This window comes from Coffea arabica, chromosome 2c (genome assembly GCF_036785885.1).
Source record: "Coffea arabica cultivar ET-39 chromosome 2c, Coffea Arabica ET-39 HiFi, whole genome shotgun sequence".
NCBI lineage: Eukaryota > Viridiplantae > Streptophyta > Magnoliopsida > Gentianales > Rubiaceae > Coffea > Coffea arabica.
In genome coordinates this window covers 5,193,408-5,211,288 of record NC_092312.1, presented here as the reverse complement: position 1 = coordinate 5,211,288, position 17,881 = coordinate 5,193,408, and the positions used below count along the sequence as shown (strand labels likewise).

Below are 17,881 nucleotides of genomic sequence, written 5' to 3'. Positions count from 1 at the left end.
TAATAAAATATTAAGGATATATACGTAATTTTACTATGAAAATAAAAAATATATAATATATAATATACATAATTTTATTATTAAATAAAAATAAAAAATATATATATATATGTATATATACTCAAGCTCGCAAGCCTAACGAGTTTAATATTCTTAGCTCGAGTTCGAGCTCGAGTTTGACTCGAACTGGCTCGAGCTTGACTCGAACCGCTCGTGAGCGGCTCGATTCGTTTGCAACCCTAGTTGGTGATGACGGGGTCTTCATCCATCAAAGGCCTACCATTCCGCACGCCCCATCGGGATTTTGTTGTTCCAAGTTCTCGAGGTGCTGGACTTTTTCTAGGGGACGGCCAATGCTCCGTAAGCAAAATGATCCAAGGATAAATGGACAACTTAAGCACAATAAAAAAGTCGGAAATGTAAAATTTGACAGTTATCCAAAAGAAGAAAAAATAAAGAACCAAGTTACCCCTGCAAGTCGTTCCACAAGAAGAAGATTGATCCATGTTAAAATTACTTACACTTGAGTAGATGCAATTTTAAAAAATTTAATGATCTAAATTATGTTAAATCACTTGCAATTTTCAAAAATTCAATAATCTAAATTGTGTCACCTCGCTTACCAAGTAATATAACACAATCTTGATCGTTGAATATTTGAAAACCAAATTCATCCCAACTTTTACCCATCAAAATAACCCCACATTCTCATATTCTTTGATGCGAATGCAAATAATTCGAAAAGTGACGCATTCTGAATCATTGAATTTTTGAAAACCAAATTTACTCAAGTTTTTACCCATCAAAATAACCCCATATTCTCACATTCTTGGATGCCAATGCAAACAGTTTGATTTTTAACATCATTTTTAAGGAAACGAAATAGTAACTAGAAAAGATTAAGGTTAAGGAAGGGTTAATTACATACAACTCCTCGGAGGTTCAGCCAAACTACAAAATAAACCTTGAGTTTTAATCAAATAACGATCACCCCATACAAATGACACTGTTTAAACCCAATTAACGGATGTTACAAAGGTATAACAATACCGTCATCTAAAACATGCCAAAAATGAAATTGGTAAATGAGCTACCAGAAACCAAAAACAGAGAATTTTGCTTCAAAGAAACAAGCAGGGGCTAGAAGAAAAAATCAATGAGGAAGAAAGAACAAAGAAAGACGAAAGAATTCTTCCATCCCTACAATTCTTGATGCATTGTCCAAGCTCTCAAGATCCTACCTTCATGCCCCTCGATCTTAGCCCTTGTAGCCTGGGATGCTGCAAAATCTGATTGCAAAGTATGCTTCACCAATCACCAAGACACCCGCTAACCTTCTGCCCTCCCGTCTTTTTCTAGCCTCCATTGAAATACACAAGACCCAAAAAAGCATACAATATTGAGAAATCATACCACGATAAACTAAATTTTGGATAAATTTGAAAGCCGGTTAGAATTTATTTTTAATTCACCCTAAATGTTCTGAAGATTTTATGGTGTTTGAGATGGATATGATGAAGATTATGGTAGATCGGCAATTTGAGTGCTTGGGTATGCATATTTCGGTGAAATTGCAAAAATCATCTATTAAACCTCATTCCTCTTTTCCCTTTTTTCCCTTGAGATTATCCTAGTTTGCATGTACCGTTTAAGACTTGCTCTAAAGAACTAATAGCTTATTGTCCTTTATTTTGTAAATCATTTATTTTTTTTCCCTTTATATTTTCATAAATTTTTGGAACAAATTCTTTGGGCTTCTCAATTTTTGATAAACTTAATTTTTCTTTATTTCCTAGAAGAATTGTGATCTATTTTAGTGAAATTTTGTTGTATTATTGCAAAATCGAAGCATTTGGCTTGGAGGCGCCTCCATAATTTTTATCTCCAAGGCCCACTTAATTGCGCATGAAAACACAGGAAAAGAAGAACTTCGGGTTTACATGGACATTTTAGGACTTTCACGATAAATCTTTGCTCATATATTGGAAACATGATTATGTGGTCAACGTTATAGAACAAATGGTAAGGGTGTGATAGTTTTGAAATTTTGATCTTGGGGGATGAATTTGTAATTTGATCACACCGAAGGGGCTGATTGAAATACAGAAAAAAATTGAGGGAGGTAAAGGTAATTAACCTGTTAAGAAATTGTCAAAAGAAAGAGGTAAAAGAGTTCGAAAGCGGGCCAACCAAAAAAAAAAAAACCACCTGCCGATGCAGACATACCTTCCAGTATAAGAATTAAGAAGCCGCACTTATTATTCACTATAGAGTCTCTTTAGTTCAACAATTTTCTTGGGAAAAAGTCAGAGGAAGAAGAGCTATCGTTAACAGATTCGCGTACCAGATGTAAACAAGAACCGGGTAGGAACGTTCCCAACTGATTTGATCGACAGCAAATTATCGAGAAAATCAGAAGGAAGCTAACCTCAAACAATACCCACAGTCACATCATGAAGAGACGAATCAACAATAATTCTGGTTGACTAACGATCAAAAACACCCAAGTGAAAAAGGATAAATCCAAACAATCAAAATTTGTCTCATCAGATTGCATGTTCAATTCATAGTATTAAACAAACATGATAAATTCAGAGACCAGGGTAAGTCCACAAAAAAAGGGGTATATTTTGACTCTAAATACCGTCCTTCAATCACCAATGACCTTCTAAAGCCACCAATGACCTCAAGCAGTCTGCTCCTACTTTTGCTGGAACACTGCAACAACATAAGAAAACTGTAAATGTCCAAACAAATGACTAGTAGCCAAGCAAATAGTCAAAAACGACTCCATACCAATTTAACAAAACCTAATTCAAGGCAACACTAAGAATGGAAACAGTAGAAACAGATAATGATCACAAAAATCAGGAGTAGCTTCTGAATGTCTAGTGTACCACTCCACAGCATGGACGCAGTTATCAAATTTCAGGAGCTCCAACAAATTGCAAAAATCTAGTCATAGCCAGATGGAACAGGTCAAACATGGAAAATGTAGCATACATGCATATGAGAAACCCCCCGCAAGCTAAACATTACACATCAGTGCCCCAGCAGCAGAATATCAAACTGTGTCCAAAAAGAAGTCAACTTAAAGCTATTGAATGCTAATCTAACTCATTATATTAAATTAGGATAAATCTGCGCCGATCAACAAAATTGCTTTCAACTGTGTCTGCAGTAACTTTGGATAACTTACACTGGGGAAGTTTCAAAATACTTGGAAACTAGCCACAGTGCCGTCTTTTCTAACATGCTTCCTGAAATGTGGAGGGGATATTACTTAACAAATCAAAGTCCCCTCATGAAAATTAACAAAATCTGTCCCTTTCACCCCCCACATGTTGTGCACACAAATCTCCATCAATTCTGCATATCTAACAGCCATATTTTGGATGAATTGTGTAACACAAACAATTTTAAGCATGATTGACATCCTCTGTATGGTCTTAAGATCCGCATCTTGCTCGCTCTCCCTCCACCCACATTTTTTGGTCATGTTCACCAGTAACCACACAAACTGTTCTCATGAAAAACTTCTCCATATTACCTCATCATTCACTAAAATGATGCATGTCTGAAATTAAAGCCATAACTATAAATCTGGTAAAACTCAACTCCAACACAAGAAATCTGGTAAAACCATCCGCTACTCAAGCTGAGCTCTATAAGCCTACAAATTTTAGTATTGCATAAAGACGGATGTGTAAAACTTCAAGCAAATTCTTCACAAAGACCAGCTCCTCCTTACAACCATTCTAACAAAGAAAGCTTCAAAAAATAGTACAAGCACACATCATTGTGAAAGGGAAACCACTTATAAAAGCAATATGAGGAACAAAAATTAATTGCGACCACATATCTATATATACAGAATCCAACTTATAAAAGCAATATGAGGAACAAAAGTAAATTGCGACCACATATCTATATATACAGACTCCCAACCCAAAAAATCAACTCCAAATATCGACCAACCTTGGAAGTTACTCATAATACCAAACTCTACAAGTTAGAGCATCCTGTAAACGACCCAAATTATTAAACTCTAATTCAGATATCGCAAAAGAAACATCTCACTGAAAAGTATAGGTAACAAAATTTTCACCAAAAAGCAACCATAAACATAACCTTGGAAAATTTTCAAAAAAGCGGATAAAGAATACCTTAAATATTGCTTGGGTACATGAAGACCCGAACCCTTGATCCCTGAAATATCAAAATACAGAAACATTCATTTAAGAAAAACAAATAGCAAACCAAATAGGAAAAATAAATAAAGGAACATCAGTACAGTTAGTATTACCATTGACTTGGGGGGCAGGTTGGACTTCATCTTGGCTCGGACAAGGCCGCTGTTACCGTGAGGCCGGCAAACCTTTCCCCAAATGCAGCGGTAATGAGATCCATTCTTCTTAACCTTAGCCTTGTAGATGTACGCCATCTTCTTGCCGAGGTACCAAGCCACCTCCTCCTTTGTGATCACTCCTTCGATCTGAATCAACGAAGTGTTCGGGTACTGGTTGGACTTCGACCTCTTGTATCCCAGTATTGTTCCTCTAACGTAAAGCCTGCAGGGTTAAACCCAAAAAATCGGGACAAAAATCAAATTAATGAATAAGGGGAAAATGGAGATGGAGTCGGAAAATTAGATGACCTGACGCGCTCTCCTTGGCGTCCCTTAACCATTTTCTGATGGGTGATGAGGGCCGGCGGGGAATGGGTGATGGGGCTGCTTGTAGCTAGCGATGGAGGAGTCCCAGAACAGTTGCGTTAAAACCCTAGGTGAGTCAATGATGGTTATATGTGTTGATGATAGGTATAATTTCAGAAACCCCCCTTTAGATTTCTATCAATTTCGCTACCCTCCCCGGAATATTTGAAAATAGCACTTATTTTCCCTGTAAATTACAAATGATGAAAATTTCTTGTAAAACATGTGAAATAATAGACCCGTAAATTAAAGAAATAAATCAATAAAACATAGCATATTTTATATTTTTTTAGGAAAAATCGTTCGAAACACCTCTTATAGTTTGCAAAATGAATTTTTTGTTTCTCACTTTTAAAAGTGTATTTTTACGTCCCTAACAAATTCATATTTGTCAAATTTCATCTCTACCTAAATTTGCGTCTAGTTTTTTTATTGGAATCCACCACGTGCTTTGCACGTGATCATTTTTAAGGACAAAATTAGCAAATCAAAATTTACATAATCTGATTGATAATATCTCACATTTTACAAAATGAATTGTTTCGACCCTCATATTTTATAAATTAAATTTTTTTATCCATCATTGATCATATATGCAAATAACTTTAAAAAGTAACTCATGTATATATGTCTATTTAATTTCACATGAACAATATAAATAGCATATAATATATCTTTATTTAATTTCGTCTGAATGTAATATTCAAGTGAAATTAAATAGATATATAAAGAAGTTTAAAAAAATGTTAATTTTCTACTCATGTTCATTTTACTTTTATTCAAAAATTAAAAACAAAGAAAACATTTAATTCTAAATATTATCAAGTGTTTATATTGAATTAAATTTGAACAGAAAAAAGAAACGAAGGAAAAGTATGACAAAAGAAGTAAATGATTGACACTTTCAAATTTTAAAACAATCACAAACCAATTAATTCAATTATTGATCTTAAAAGTGGCGAGTCAAAATTTCATATTTAAAATACAATTTGTTAGCATGACTATAGAATTCGATTTAGGACCGATTTATTAGATGACCTTATTATATAACTCAATAAATGAATTATTAACAAAAGGGAAAAAGCCATAAATATTGAATAGATTCACATGGTGAAATCAAATAAAAATATATATTGATTTAAAATAAAATTATTATTTTTAAACCAATGTATATATCTATTGAATAGCATGTGTATAACTACAATTAGTCTACTTAGATGAAAGCAAATAAAAATAAATTACATGCTATTCATATTATTTAAGTAAAATTAGTTAGATTTAAAAAATTATTTGTACACATAGTCAATAAGGGATGAAAAAATTTATTTTATAAAATATGAGAGATGATACAATTTATTTTGTGAAATATGAGAGACAAAATTTTATTTTGTTAAATATGAGGAACTATGGATCAAATTATGTAAATTTTAATTTGACAATCTTGTCCTTAAAAAATGATCATGTGTAAAGCATGTGATAGATTCCAATAAAAAACTAGTCAAAAATTTAGGTAGGTACCAAAATTGTTCAATATCAATTTGTAAGAAACGTAAAAATACACTTTTTTAAATGAAGGACGAAAAAATTATTTTGTAAAATATGATGTACGTTTTGAACAAATTTTACTATTTTTTTATCATTAGCCATCTATTGTGAATTTTTTCTTTAAAAATATCATACTTTGTATCGTTCAATTTCTTTTCAAAATCTTTCAAATTCTAATATTTATAGTTAATTTGGATGTTTAGATTAGAAAACAAATGATAGAAAATGCTACATTATGAAAGAAAAGAAAAGAAGAGAAAGGAAAAAAATTAGATTTTAATATTGTTTTTGAGTTAAGGTAGGATTAGTGATGATTTTGGATATATATATGTGTGTGTGTGTGTGTGTGTGTGTGTTAATAAAAATTTATTCAGCACACATTTGAGAACAAAATTGGCATTTAGAAAAATTTTATTAGGCATTCTTAGCTTTTTTTCGATGCTTTCCGCCCACATTCGGTGGTAACCATAATAGTAGGAGTTCATTTATCCAAATCAAATGCTTTCCATCATTTTCTACCCCACAAAACTCCCAAATGCTACCAAAAGTGTCCTCGCCCTTCCCTCGATCAAATGCAGCTGTTGTCAGGAGGCGCATCCTCTCTCTTTGAGCAACATTCAATCTTTCACCACGGCCCACACCTCCAGAACCATTTTGGTTCCCATTTGTGTTGTTGCCATTTGGCTTCAAGCGTTTTCGCTGCTCCACTCTCTCAGAAAGCTCTCGGTATTTAGCACGTAAATCCTCCAAATCACGTCTGGCTTCTCTCTACATTCAGAAGCAAAGCATAATGTAATGACAATACAACGTAAAAGAGACCACATATCTACAATATCATCAAGCAATGATTAGACAAGTTAAGCTTGCGAATCACAAACATACAAGCGCTTTTCCTCCTCCATTTTCATTTGCTTTTTCTCTTTCTAATTCCTCTTCAATCCGCTTCTGTTTAGCTCGTTGCCTGGCCTCAGTTGTGGATTTGAGAAACAACTGCTTCCTTTTCTCTTTAAGCTGCCATGGAAACAAGAGTGAAAAATTTAAATTTCTGAAAGTTACGAACATTACATGAAAACAATACTGTGGTTCCAATTTAGCAGCCATTCACTGCTCTTGTATCTTGTTTAACTAGAAATTGCTGTGCAGTAGAAAATACCAAAATCAACAGAAACTATAAGACAAAGATCTGTTAGAACACATGGAATCGGAACACACACCTGCTCTGGTGTCAGCACATTGTCAGGCACATTGACAAGATTATACTTGTCAGCCGTGGAAGCGTCCATCTTCTCCTCAGTTTCAACTTGTTCGCCCTTTGCTTTGCATAAAGATTGTATTGCCTTTGCCAGATTAGATTCTATTTCCTGTTTAGAGGCATAGCCAGTCTCTCTTTAGAAATGCAGGAACATTATTCTCTTCAACCAGCTTGAGCTGCTTTAAGAGGAATTCCAAACCTCTAATGTCATTTTCAAGCTCATTAATTCGAGAGGACCTCTTTGCTTCAGCCATCTCCCTTAGTCTTTGACCCTGTCTCTCCTTTAGAGCAGCCTTTCCAGCTAGCTCTTCTTCTGAAGGTTGTTCTTCAGCTGGTGCAGGAGTCCAAGGAAGCTGCCAGCACCTGGTCTTTTCTTCAGCTTCTTTATCCCCTTTCTGCTACAAGTTGAATTGCTTAGATGATTGCAGAAGCAAAGCAGAATAGTTGCAGACAAGTCAGAAAGACCAAACTACACTACCTGAAATATTCGGACTTCTGATGTATAATCTGATGCAATGTAACAGTGTTCCATCTTAAGGTCTTCAACTTTTTCCCATGTGAGCTTAGAACTGTTTTAAAAAAAATAAGCGATCAAGACTACAAAACAAATGAAGAAAAGTTCCAATTGCATTTACAGAGGGACCGGCATTCTCAAGCTTACATGTGATGGGGATATTTAAGTGAAAGAAGCTGCTTCAGATAATCGGTAACATGGTATCCACCAACACTAGTTCGGCAACATGCTTCGTAAGCAGGTTCTCCATTTATGAACTGTGATAGGAAAAATGGATAAGAATTCAAACTTACACATATACATTGTAGACCATTGCAAGTTGTTAAGGTGCAGTACTTCATATAACACTAGGATAAGTATCAGAGACTGAATACATTAACTGGTATTACATGCAGGTGTTAATGTTTCACTTTGTTATTCTGGCTTCTTAATTGCCCACAGTAAACCATTGCTCAGCTATCAAACATTCCTAGTCCCCAGTGAGAAGGAAGCTGCTCAATTTGGTTCTTAGCTCAGTGATTCATTTTCTTCTAGCTTGAGCCTCAAAGAAGCATCTTGAGCTAAAATATTATATTCAAGGCGCTACATATGCCAAACACCAAACTCTGCAAACCTTGCACCACCAATAATCTCCAGCAATCCATCCCAGACCTTTGGTTGCAGGGGTGTAGGGGACCACCCCCACCCTACTTATCCAAGATATTACCTTTCCACCCCTTGAAAATTTGGAATTCTTCAAAATACTCCTTTACAAAATTAAAGTATTGCCCCCGTATAGTTTGAGAATATTTATCACAAGTCAATTATAGGTTGCCCATTAAAAGTAAAATTTCGGCATCCTCCTATGAGCAACCTGCGAACTACATGATGCTGTACTTGGCTGAATCCATGATGCCAAGCTCAAGCTTAGGTGTTTGGCTGGTTTGTAGGACAGGCCTACAGGTTGTGCATATCCAACGAATAATGCGGCAAATACAGATAGATAACTAATTCTTTAATAGGTCATAGGCAAAGCATATTTGTGTTGACCTACAAAAAGTTAATGGCAAAATTCATGAAATTATTAAGGATGGGTGTACCCTACATGAACAACATGTTTCTTCCGGAAGAATATAATCTATTCAATGTAGGTCTTTTCATACTTGATACCAATAGTAGACTCAGTGGCACCAGATCAAGATAGTGACTTGGTATGGGCACTGAACTTCAGAATAAACTAACCTAACCTTTAATGGAACAGCAAAAGAATTGCGGCAGTGACGCATAGTTGAGATTTGTGATGGATATGTTTCTGTACTCACTGCTCCATGAAATTGGAATTATCCACAAAATCCCTATGAACTTCAGTAAAAACAAGTGAAGCATACCCAAACAGCATCACTAGTCATAAATCCTGAGCAAATTGCAAGACCATCACTATTACATATTCCAAGTTGTTGGTTGTACTTGTAGCTGAATGTGGCATCCACACCAAATGCTGCTAAAGGGAAAGTAAAAAGTAAGTGATACATTAAAATAGCAACAGTCCAAGCACTCATGGCATCGGACCATATAAAACGAGAAATACAAGTACAATACGCTGTGACCATCGTGTGTCAATCATGCTACATCCATACAAAGATAAAACATGCAGTTGACAATAATATTAAGAGTTTGCATCCCTGTTTCACCGTAACTAAAATATTTGCCCAAACAAGCAGAAGCTTCAGTTAACTAACAACTGGCAAGCATACCTATTCAAGGAACTCCATAAGACTCAAAAAGAAGTTCTGCCATTCTACAACGAGACTGGATAGCACACTCGGTGATCAAAACAGGATGGTCAATCCGTTCTGCCATCAAATCAACTACATGAATATTTCCAACGCTGATATCTAAAATCAAGAAATTCAGGAATCAAATATGAAGCGATAAATATTGCAAAAAACACAAATGAAGTCAGACATCTACAAGCTGCACAAAAATAAACATGAAGAAATGAATCAAATTGACATAAAAAGCTTATTCTAAACCACAACATTTTTGGGATGTCAACCATTGCCTGCAAAGAAAGCTTGTAAATTCTTTAAGGAGATCAATGAAGACATTCAATGCTTTGAGCCCACAGTATTTACCTCAGTTATATATAAAGTGCAAATCAGAATCTCTGCTTATGACACAAAAAGTCAACACGAAACATTAGGTCTGCACGAAATGTCACAAAAGTTTAATAAGTAAAACTAGGGGGGGTGGATGCAATGACAAACAGATCTCCAGGAATAAATCTACTATCTATTCACGCTATACAACATATATAGCTTTGCAAGCAAAACCGGATAATCACATAAAATATGATGACAGTAAGAAAAACCAGCAACTTCCGAATTGATAAATCTCACATTGCATTTTACATCAGATCACACCAAAAAGAACTTTGATATAGCCGAGTAAAGAATTGAAAGGTGATGTAGCAGTACCTGCGACTGATCAGCACCTAATCGATCAAAACCGAAGTCAAGAATCTATACATGCAAGAAAAAACACACAACTCAGCAACTTGATCTGTGAACATAAAGTAGATGTAACAAACGGAAATGTTTCAGTTTCCAATCAATGCAAAATAGCATCATACAAACATGTTGAAGGTAACTTGATGGAACATATTGTTATTTTTTTTTCAAAGACAACAACTGTTGTATAATCTAATCTATCCTACACTAAGGGGGAGGGGGCGAACCTAAGGAGGTTCTGGGGTAACACGGAGGGGACTGAACCACTACCGGACCAAATGGGTGCACGAAAACACACGCCTGGATAAAACGATGGAACATATTAAGATATCCAAACATTTGGATTAACGAAAAGCTGAAAAAAGAAAAGGAAAATTACATTATGTGTCATGTATTCTGCCTTATTCTACATTCATCTACAGCCCCCAATCAGAGTTTCTTTGTTATGTTAAACTTTACGGTTTGTAAGATATACAATTGCTATGACTGAAGCTAAGCGTTTAGGCGTTAATTAGTCAGTTCAGACTTGTATAAACAGTAAGGTGGATTTCGGAGGAAACTGCTTGAATATCAAACATACTGCTTATGTGACCTCAGGTAATATTATGTAAAGCAGTAAAGGCTAGAATGATTTGGGGCTTTTATATTCTTAACAAACTCCAAAGATTGGCATATGGCTAGTAAATACTCATAAAATCAAGATGGTAATTCACTGAGAACATTTCTACAAAATGACAGATATAAGTTTTGTGATGCAGATTGAGAAAGCAAGTTATCAATATGTAACACATAACACATACTTCTTAGGAGTCTAACAAATTACCGACTTTTAGTATCTCACTATTGACAGGGTAAAAGTAACTGCTGTGTGACGCATATGGACACAGAGGGTGTGCTTTATATCCTATTAGAATTATGAAACAAATTGATCACCATTCTATAGTAAAGAGTATTCATTGGAGAATATAGAGTGAAAAGTTTCAGCAAGGTAACTTGAAACCCAGTTACTACTCAAAATTAATGAAACTTATATATTCCATTATCTCAAACTGATAAACGACATTGCCATCAAAAGATGAACGAGGTCCTGAACATGTGCAATCAAAATATCTTAGCAGCGTTGGGTTATGATCACCAACAACTGTGACTGTTTCACGTGCATTAGAAAGAATGCAGAAAAAACTTTTAATTGATGTAAAATCAAATTATAAAAGTCGAAGTTCGGAACTACGTGTAGATTCAAACATGTGAAGCTACCATTTTGAACCCATGAGTCCAAAACCTCTGCAATCTAAAACATGTGAATGCAGAGGTTTTGTTCTTTCCATTCAAATCATAAATTATAGGTTGAGTGGAACAGGAAAGGCCACAAATGTAAATACATAAATCATTTGACTGTATTAATTACACTCAATCTAGTGCTCCAGCAAAAACAAAGAAGCAGATATACTGACCTAGCATGCAATTATTTGAATAATAATAATAATAATAAATAAAAGAATTCAATTACAGGAAAGCACCAAAAATTGAGGGTGGAAGACATTTGAAGCTTATTCATCTTCATCAAAAATCAAATCTTTGGTAAAAGAAATTTGGCAAGCACATGACCCATGAATTTTTGCTTATGTTGAGCCAGTATATACAAGTGATATCCAGCCTACCGGTTAAAAACAAGTTTTCCATCATTCATGCCATGCTCAAATAGGAAAAAAGAAGAAGAAGAAGAAGATTGGGGAAAAATCTAGCACAATGGTATATTCAGTTCAAATCCAACTTCACAGGCAGAGAGATTAACATTGGCATAATGCCGAAAAAATTACACTAGTGAAAATTACAAATATATGTGAACATATGTATATCAAGAGATACCAGTGGTTTTATGACGAGGCCTAAAATTTTCCGGAATATAACCCGAGGCTCATCCTCCCCTGCCCAGCTATCACAAGACCAAATCATAATTGAAGGGTGTGATTTATCGGGAATTTTATCAAAACACAACTTCACAAAGCAAATTAATCTAAGCGAACCAAAGAATCAGGGCTTTTGTTACCCAATGCGGAAATACGAACCGCCATTGTCGATGACGATGGGGAGAGTTGAATCGAACTGGCTGTAATCCGTCTGTCTCTCTATCTTCTATATGAATGGCATTTTTCTTTCCTTTTCTTTTTTGGGGGTAATTACTGCAGATGTGGCAGGTGAACCCTAGTTATTTTCCCACCTCAACTGCAAATGGTGAGGAGGTTTTATGTGCAGAGAAAGAAGAACCTTTTCATGAAGCGGCTTTCCTAGCGTCGACCTGGTGAGGGTGGACCGGCTCAGTTCTGCGTGCATGCCTCCTCCAAGTATACCAGTTTAATTGAACCGGCTAAGTTACTTTGAAATGCCTCCGGATTGAAGATTATTTGGAATAATTTTTTAAAAAATGAGTGCGCAGTAACTGTGTCTGAGTAACTTTGGATAACTTATACTGGGGAAGTTTCAAAATACTTGGAAACTAGCCACAGTGCCATCTTTTCTAACATGCTTCCTGAAATGTGGAGGGGATATTACTTGTGAAAATTAACAAAATCTGTACCTTTTACCCCCCACATGTTGTGCACACAAGTCTCCATCAATTCTGCATATCTAACAGCCATATTTTGGATGAATTGTGTAACACAGACAATTTTAAGCATGATTGACATCCTCTGTATTGTCTTCAGATCCGCATCTTGCTCGCTCTCTCTCAACCCACATTTTTTGGTCATGTTCATCAGTAACCACACAAACTGTTCTCATGAAAAACTTCTCCATGTTACCTCATCATTCACTAAAATGATGCATGTCTGAAAATTTAAGCCATAACTATAAATCTGGTAAAACTAAAATCCAACACAAGAAATCTGGTAAAACCATCCGCTACTCAAGCTGAGCTCTATAGCCTACAAATTTTAGTATTGCATAAAGACGGATGTGTAAAACTTCAAGCAAAGTCTTCACAAAAACCAGCTCCTTCTTACAACCATTCTAACAAAGAAAGCTTCAAAAATTAGTACAAGCACACGTCATTGTCAAAGGGAAACCGCTTATGAAAGCAATATGAGGAACAAAAGTAAATTGCGACCACATACCTATATACAGACTCCAACCCAAAAAATCAACTCCAAATATCGACCAACCTTGAAGTTACTCATAATCTAACCAATTGGTCAGTTTACCAAACTCTACAAGTCAGAGCATCCCCGTAAATGACCCAAATTATTAAACTCTAATTCAGATATTGCAAAAGAAACATCTCACTGAAAGTATAGGTAACAAATTTTTCACCAAAAAGCAACCATAAACATAACCTTGGAAAATTTTCAAAAAAGCGGATAAAGAATACGTTAAATATTGCTTGGGTACATGAAGACCCGAACCCTTGATCCCTGAAATATCAGGATACAGAAACATTCATTTAAGAAAAAGAAATAGCAAACCAAATAGGAATGATAAATAAAGGAACAGCAGTACAGTTAATATTACCTCTTAGCTCGGACGACGCCGCTCACTGACTTGGGGGGCAGACTTGAACCTAGCCCTGACAACGCCGCTCTTACCTAACGGTAACAGCGGCGTTATCAGGGCTAAGTTCAAGTCCAACCTACACCCATTCTTCACCGTAACAGCGGCGTCGTCAGAGCTAAGTTCAAGTCCAACCTGCACCCATTCTTCTTAACCTTAGCCTTGTAGATGTACGCCATCTTCTTGCCGAGGTACCAAGCCACCTCCTCCTTTGCGTTCACTCCTTCGATCTGAATCAACGAAGTGTTCGGGTACTGGTTGGACTGCGACCTCTTGTACCCCAATATAGTTCCTCTCACGTAAAGCCTGCAGGGGTTAAACCCAAAAAGTCGGGAGAAAAATCAAATTCAGTGAAATTACGGAATAAGGGGAAAATGGAGATGGAGTCGGAAAATTAGATGACCTGACGCGCTCTCCTTGGCGTCCCTTAACCATTTTCTGATGGGTGATGAGGGGCGGCGGGGAATGGGTGATGGAGGAGTCCCAGAACAGTTGCGTTAAAACCCTAGGTGAGTCAATGATGGTTATATGTGTTGATGATAGGTATTATTTCAGAAAGCCCCCTTTAGATTTCTATCAATTTCGCTACCCTCCCCGGAATATTTGAAAATAGCACTTGTTTTCCCTGTAAGTCATTTGGGCCCAACACTTGTCTCATGAATGATCAAATAACTTTACTATGCTTGCAACTTAAGAAGTATTACGTATTTACATGGACAGAAACAATTTAGTCATTTGTACTAAATTAACCATGATTTTGAACATGAAAAAATTGAAAATCTTGAATACTAAATTTCGTAGCGATGATTGTTAACATTTTAAAATTTTTTATATTTTAATACTTCTTGTAATTTCTTTCTCTTAAAAAAATATTAAAATTTTCATCTAAATATTATTATTTCATAAATTTATTATAGCAATAACAAGATGAATGTGAAAATACACAAAAAATAAATAAAGTATTAAAGTATGTTTACAATTAGATTTTATTCAGTTACAGCTAAAATGCAACTATACATAATCTATTCTTTCCTTTCTTTTTCAGAATATTCGGTGTTTCTTTTCTTTTTTTTTTTTTGTATAAGTAACGCAAACAAAATGGTTAGACAATTTTTTTTCTGCTTTGATTTATTTGCTTTTCCTTTAAAATTGCACCCTTTTATTAATCCAAACGTTGCTTGAGATTTGATTTTTTTTTTAATTACAGATGATGAAAATTTCTTGTAAAACATGTGAAATAATAGACCCGTAAATTAAAGAAATAAATCAATAAAACATAGCATATTTTATATTTTTTTTTAGGAAAAATCGTTCAAAACACCCCTTATTGTTTGCAAAATGAATTTTTTTTTCTCACTTTTAAAAGTGTATTTTTACGTCCCTTATAAATTCATATTTGTCAAATTTCATCTCTACCTAAATTTGCATCTAGTTTTTTTATTGGAATCCACCACGTGCTTTTGCACGTGATCATTTTTAAGGACAAAATTAGCAAATCAAAATTTACATAATCTGATTGATAATATTTCACATTTCACAAAATGAATTGTTTCGACCCTCATATTTTATAAATTAAATTTTTTTATCCATCATTGATCATATATGCAAATAACTTTAAAAAGTAACTCATGTATATATGTCTATTTAATTTCACATGAACAATATAAATAGCATATAATATGTCTTTATTTGATTTCGTCTGAATGTAATATTCAAGTAAAATTAAATAGATATATAAAGGAGTTTTAAAGAATGTTAATTTTCTACTCATGTTCATTTTACTTTTATTCAAAAATTGAAAACAAAGAAAACATTTAATTCTAAATATTATCAAGTGTTTATATTGAATTAAATTTGAACAGAAAAAAGAAACGAAGGAAAAGTATGACAAAAGAAGTAAGCGATTGACACTTTCAAATTTTAAAACAATCACAAACCAATTAATTCAATTGTTGATCTTAAAAGTGGCGAGTCAAAATTTCATATTTAAACTCTAATTCAGATATTGCAAAAGAAACATCTCACTGAAAGTCAGAGCATCCCCGTAAATGACCCAAATTATTAAACTCTAATTCAGATATTGCAAAAGAAACATCTCACTGAAAGTATAGGTAACAAATTTTTCACCAAAAAGCAACCATAAACATAACCTTGGAAAATTTTTAAAAAAGCGGATAAAGAATACATTAAATATTGATTGGGTACATGAAGACCCTATAAGGTTAACAGGAAAGAGTATTGCAGAGGAAAGAAAAAAGGTGGAAGGAATTCTCCGTGATTGAACGAGAAATATTTAGGCTATATATAGCCGTACAAAACAAACAGAAAATACAATAAATAAGGAGTCTCTTGCTAACTAACTCCTAAACCGAAAGACCTATTCTAAAGCAAAGAATCCCAAATGCAATGGGATTTTATTTACTGGCTAATATTGACTAAATCTAACAATTCCTCCCTTAAACTAAATGCTGAACGAATTTAGTTTATACTGCTCTCTGCACAAACTCCAAGCATAGTACGCAGCTTCAGAAAAACATCCAACTTAAGAGGCTTTGTCATCACATCAGCTATTTGTTCCAAAGTATTGCAATGAACTAACTCTATCATACCTGTCTGTGCAAGTTCTCGAAGGAAATGGAAACGAACATCTATATGCTTACTACGACCATGCAAAACTGGGTTTCTTGAGAGCTCGATTGCAGAGCTATTGTCACAATGGATAGTATTTTTCTCTTGTTGAGTCTGATCCAGCGTTTTGAGCACTCTTTTTAACCAAATTGCTTGACAAGCACAAGCAGCAGCAGCAATAAATTCAGCTTCGGTGGTAGACAGACTCACAATAGGTTGTTTCTTAGAAGATCATGATACAGCACCAGAACCGAAGAGAAAAACATAGCCTGATGTACTTCTTCTATCATCCAAGTCACCCGCATAATCACTATCAGTGTATGCTAAAAAATCATCATTTCCTCCCTTCTTATAGAAAATTCCATACTCAGTTGTTCCTTGCAAATATCTCAACACTCTCTTTGCTAGTTGTAAATGAAGCTGAGTAGGATTCTCCATATATTTGCTCAAAAGACTTACTGCAAACATCACATCTGGACGAGTCGCAGTCAGATACATAAGACAGCCTACCAATTGTTTGAAGTGAGTCTTGTCCACCTTAATTCCTTCTTCATCCTTGCAAAGCTTGAAACCAGGAACCATTGGAGTTTGAACAGAATTGCTTTGGTTCATTTCAAAACGTTGCAACACCTCCTGAGCATACTTTCTTTGAGTTATAAAAATTCCACCTGATTTCTGCAAGACTTCGAGACCGAAGAAATATTTCATTTTACCAAGATCAGTCATATCAAACTCATTCTTCATCGAGTTCTTAAACTCAGTAAACATCAAACCATCATTTCCTGTGAAAAGAAGATCGTCAACATATATACTTACAATAAGCATGCTGCCCTCCATGTTTCGTTTAACAAAAAGGGTATGCTCATAATCACATTTTTGAAAACCTTCCTTCATGAAATATGTTTCAATACGGCTGTACCAAGCACGCGGAGCCTGTTTAAGCCCATACAAAGCTTTCTTCAGCTTGTACACCTTTTTCTCCTTTCCCTCTTGAATGTAACCACACGGTTGCTCAACAAAAACATCTTCAACTAGTTCTCCATGTAAAAAGGCAGACTTCACATCTAATTGATGGATAGCCCACCCTTTTTGTGCTGCTAGAGCGATCACCAATCGAACAGTCTCCATACGGGCCACTGGAGCAAACACTTCTGTGTAATCTATACCATATTGCTGTGCATATCCTTTTACAA

At 35.0% G+C, this 17,881-nt stretch overlaps 1 protein-coding gene and 1 pseudogene across 2 annotated transcripts; both read right to left on the bottom strand.

Moving 5' to 3' along the window:
• Positions 1-2,466: 2,466 nt before the first annotated feature.
• On the bottom strand, positions 2,467-4,815 carry LOC113730342 (large ribosomal subunit protein eL33w-like). 2 transcript variants are annotated; one of them, XR_011838830.1, is made up of 5 exons: positions 4,658-4,815; positions 4,307-4,571; positions 4,167-4,209; positions 3,200-3,260; positions 2,467-2,718 (listed from the first exon to the last, which is right to left on the bottom strand). XR_011838830.1 is itself a non-coding variant. In XM_027254975.2 (4 exons), the coding sequence occupies exons 1-3, from the start codon at positions 4,687-4,689 to the stop codon at positions 4,168-4,170; spliced, it is 339 nt and encodes a 112-aa protein (XP_027110776.1). In that variant the 5' UTR covers positions 4,690-4,815; the 3' UTR covers positions 2,467-2,718; position 4,167. The 2 variants fall into 2 exon arrangements, 1 of the variants encoding a protein (XP_027110776.1); XM_027254975.2 differs by lacking the exon at positions 3,200-3,260.
• A 1,824-nt stretch (positions 4,816-6,639) lies between these two features.
• On the bottom strand, positions 6,640-14,149 carry LOC113730341 (actin-related protein 5-like; annotated as a pseudogene).
• Positions 14,150-17,881: the final 3,732 nt, after the last annotated feature.